Consider the following 3,466-nt stretch of genomic DNA (forward strand, 5'->3'; position numbering starts at 1 on the left):
CCATGCTCCTACTGAAGAATGTCTATGCAGCTACATGCTGTTGCCGTGACGACTTCTATGGGGTCCACTGTGGAGAGAGGTGGGGGCGGCGGGCGGGGAGACCCCAACCTTCTGGCCCAGGTTTTCAGTGGAAAGCACAGGCTTTGATGAACCTGGTAGAGAAGGGGCTGCCGATCCTAAAGCGATAGTTGTCCGTGCCCGGGAAGGTAATTGGCAGCATGGTGTGTCCCTGAAGATGCCCCTTTCTAAGTCACAAACTGTGGGTAGCCTAGCATTCTGGTGCAAGGGGCATGGCCAGGTGTGGAAGAGTGTGGAGGAAGAGATTTGAAAGAGATGTTTAAGCCTCGAGTAAAGACTTAGTTTAAAAACCAGTGGAAATGGAATATCCAGGGCTCCATAAAATTTTAAAGACCTCACTGCCCAGGAGCCGGTTCTGGCTCATAACCCTACAGGACAGGGTAGAACTGCCCCTGTGGGCTTTGAGACGATCACTCTTTATGGGAGTAGAGCGCCTCATCTTTCTCCCCAGGATGGTTGGTCGATTTGAACTGCTGACCACGAGGTTAGCAGCCCAATGTGGAACCCACTAGCCACCAGGGCTCCTTCTCACTGCCTCCGATGGTGGCGCTGTAGGACAGAGTGGAACTGTCCCCGTGGGATTCTGAGACTGCAACTCTGTACAGAAGTAGAGAATCCCCTCTTTCTACCACACAGTGGCTGGTGGTTCCGAACTGCTCACCTGGGGGCTAGCCCCCCAGTGTGTCACCACTGTGCCATAAGGGCCCCTCCTAAGAGCTCCTCACCCCCCACTTGTTATTGCAAGACCAAGCAAAGGATGGTGTGAGGATTTACCCAAGCACAAGCTCCATTGTTTGCTTTTAAGGGTGATGTGAACAAGAAAAATCAGCAGCAGCGGGCCACTGGCAGGCTGGCTGGGTTATCATGACGTAGGCAGAAGGTAGATCATCGGTCATCTAGTTGCCGACTTACAGTGGCCTTATGGGCAATCGAATGAAGCGCCTCCCAGTGCAAGGTTGTCATCGTGGCGATTGGGCCAGCCCATCTCAGGGGGACCCATTCTGTCCTTCCCCGAGCACGATGTCCTGCCCCAGAGAGTGCTCTCTCCTGGTGACAAGTCAGACAGTGTGCGGCCGGGACCCATCAAGTCTCATTGGCCTAAGCTCTCGATCCAAACGCCAAGTCTTTCTCCCTGGATGGTCAGTCTGGAAGCTCTGCTGAAACCTGTCCACCAGGGTGACCCTAGGTAATACCAGTGGCAAAGCTTTCCGCATCACAGCAGCCCAAGAGCCACCGCAGGATGACACAAATGGCACCTACCAACCACCTTCACGACCAGTGTTATCGTATCCCAGAGCCTGACTGACCGTCCAGGGCTTCTTGGTCTAGCAAGCTGGCCTTGCAGCCCAAACCTGTCCACACCCACCTCCTAGGTCTCCCTCCCCGTGTGCTCAAGACGCGTCTTCCGAGCCAAGTCTCTCACGCTTCCTACAATGGAAGAGTGCTTCACCAGTCTCGGGCTTTGGTATATGATAAAACCTTTATTTACAAAATGCCCTAGTCCTTTAAAAAGATACAGAAAAAAGGGTTTGAATAAAACATGAGGGGGGAAACCTGCAGGCAACAAAAGCCAAATTCTGATCAGAAGATCAAGAGACATCGGTGAGACCCAGCAAATCAAACACTCATCAGGGCAAACCGGTCGAGGGAGAGCAGCCAAGGCAAGCCTCTCTCTGACCCTCGACTCCAAGTGTTCTTGTCCCACGCGTCGGCAGCCAGGCCAGCCATGTTCAAGTTGCATGTAGTCTTGCTCCTGCCCATCTTGTGCAGGAGTGACCTTCATCAACACAACATCAGGGCAAGGCAATGCCTGCACCCAGTCCAGACTCGGGAGGAGCGCTGTCAGTACCGCGCCGTCCAGGCAGCATTGCTGGAGCCCCAGCTTATTTTCTTAGGAGCTGTTACCTCAGGTCAAACCCAAGTTTGACTCCTCTCTGCATGCGTCTCCGGGGTCCTTGGTGGGTGGCCGGCATAACACCAGCCTCTCAGTCCACGGGCCACCTGGAGGGCTACCACTTTTTCCTTCCGTTCAGAGGTGGAGTATTTCCTTTAGCCCAAGCCTGGGAAGTGAACAGCTTGTTCGAGGTGGTAGCGTGGGGATGGAACAGTAAAGAAGAGATGCAGCTGCTGACAGTGTTATCGCGTGTGGTGGTTGAGAAGCAGCCTTGGCCACTGTTGGATCTTGGAAAGGCTCACGTAGGCGTGGCTTCTGAGGTCTCTGGGCCTTCAAACGGATGAATCTCTCTTTGTCACCAGAGGCAGATAGGTTCCGGAAAGCAATGGAGGAGGAGGATGGGGGAGTGAAATGGTTTCTTGCGTGATGGGAAACAAGGAGGTGCACTGGTGGCCCCTCAGGATTTCCCAAAGGTGAAGCTTGATGACCTGGTACTTTTTCTTCCCACCAGACGTTTGACATTTCTTGGTCCCGACTGGGCATCCGAGTCTCCGGGGCACATCTCCTCCCTAGGGGACTGAGCCTGCTGGGCTTCTCTCAGCTCCCTGGCAAGAGACAACAGTGGGTGGACATCGGTGCCTCACTCCTCACCAAGAAGGATATTTTCGAACACGCAACATGGGAAGAAGAGCTTGTGTTTTATTTCAGGAGTTTCAGACCCAAGCATGAGCTTGGGTGGGGGATGCCATCCCTGTGGTTGTCATGAAAACAAAACAACATGGGAGACCCCCGCATGCCCAAGGGCACGGTTTTCCAAAACCTACCGACGGCAGCACTAAGGATCTTTGAACATGCAGCCATGAATGGAGCAGCTGGACAAGATGAAGGGGCTTCAGGACGTTTGTGGAAGAACAGAGGCAGTGATACTGGAATCCCCCTAACCCCCATGAATTTTGTGAAGCCCCCCATAGCTAAAGCCGCAGGACCGGCAAACCAGAGCCTCATCCAACCCTCAGCTTGCTGGCATAAATGAGGCTTAGTTGGAACACCAAACCTAGAGAGAGCCACGCCAGTCCCCTGGGAGTCTGTTCAGAGCCATGAAAGCCCAGCAGGGTGGGCATCCGGGCTGCTCCTTGGGTGTTCCAGCCTGGGGGCTCTCCCACGCAGACCGCCATGCCTGCCTTCTGAAGCTCGTCAGCCAGTACTTGACCCTTTATGCCACACAAGGCCCCTCTACTGGAACTCAGCCATACACCATTGCCGGTGGCTGCTTTCCAGGAGATGCCATGGCTAAAGCCCCTGAAGATCAGCAGTTCAAACCCACCAGCACCTCCACAGGAGAAAAGGCCTGGCATGCAGCTCACACAAAGAGGACAGGCTTGGAAACCCGAAGGACAGTTCTACTCTGCCCCACAAGTCTGCTATTCAGTGGGACCAAGTCAAAGGGGTTGGGTTGGGCTTTTTGGAGTAATTGAAGTCAGACCTTGAGGCCTG

General features: G+C 54.1%; 1 protein-coding gene across 1 annotated transcript in view; it reads right to left on the bottom strand.

Moving 5' to 3' along the window:
• Window positions 1–1,539: 1,539 nt before the first annotated feature.
• WEE2 (WEE2 oocyte meiosis inhibiting kinase) overlaps window positions 1,540–3,466 on the bottom strand; it is a 26,528-nt gene continuing 24,601 nt past the window's right edge. Inside the window, exon 12 of the mRNA XM_004714025.2 lies at window positions 1,540–2,577. Within this exon, the coding sequence (XP_004714082.1) occupies window positions 2,430–2,577 (148 nt within the window). The 3' untranslated portion in view covers window positions 1,540–2,429. The remainder of the gene's footprint in view (window positions 2,578–3,466) is intronic.

Source organism: Echinops telfairi, unplaced genomic scaffold (assembly GCF_000313985.2).
Source record: "Echinops telfairi isolate 266 unplaced genomic scaffold, ASM31398v2 ScPeMD7_23;HRSCAF=83, whole genome shotgun sequence".
NCBI classification, from domain to species: Eukaryota; Metazoa; Chordata; class Mammalia; order Afrosoricida; family Tenrecidae; genus Echinops; species Echinops telfairi.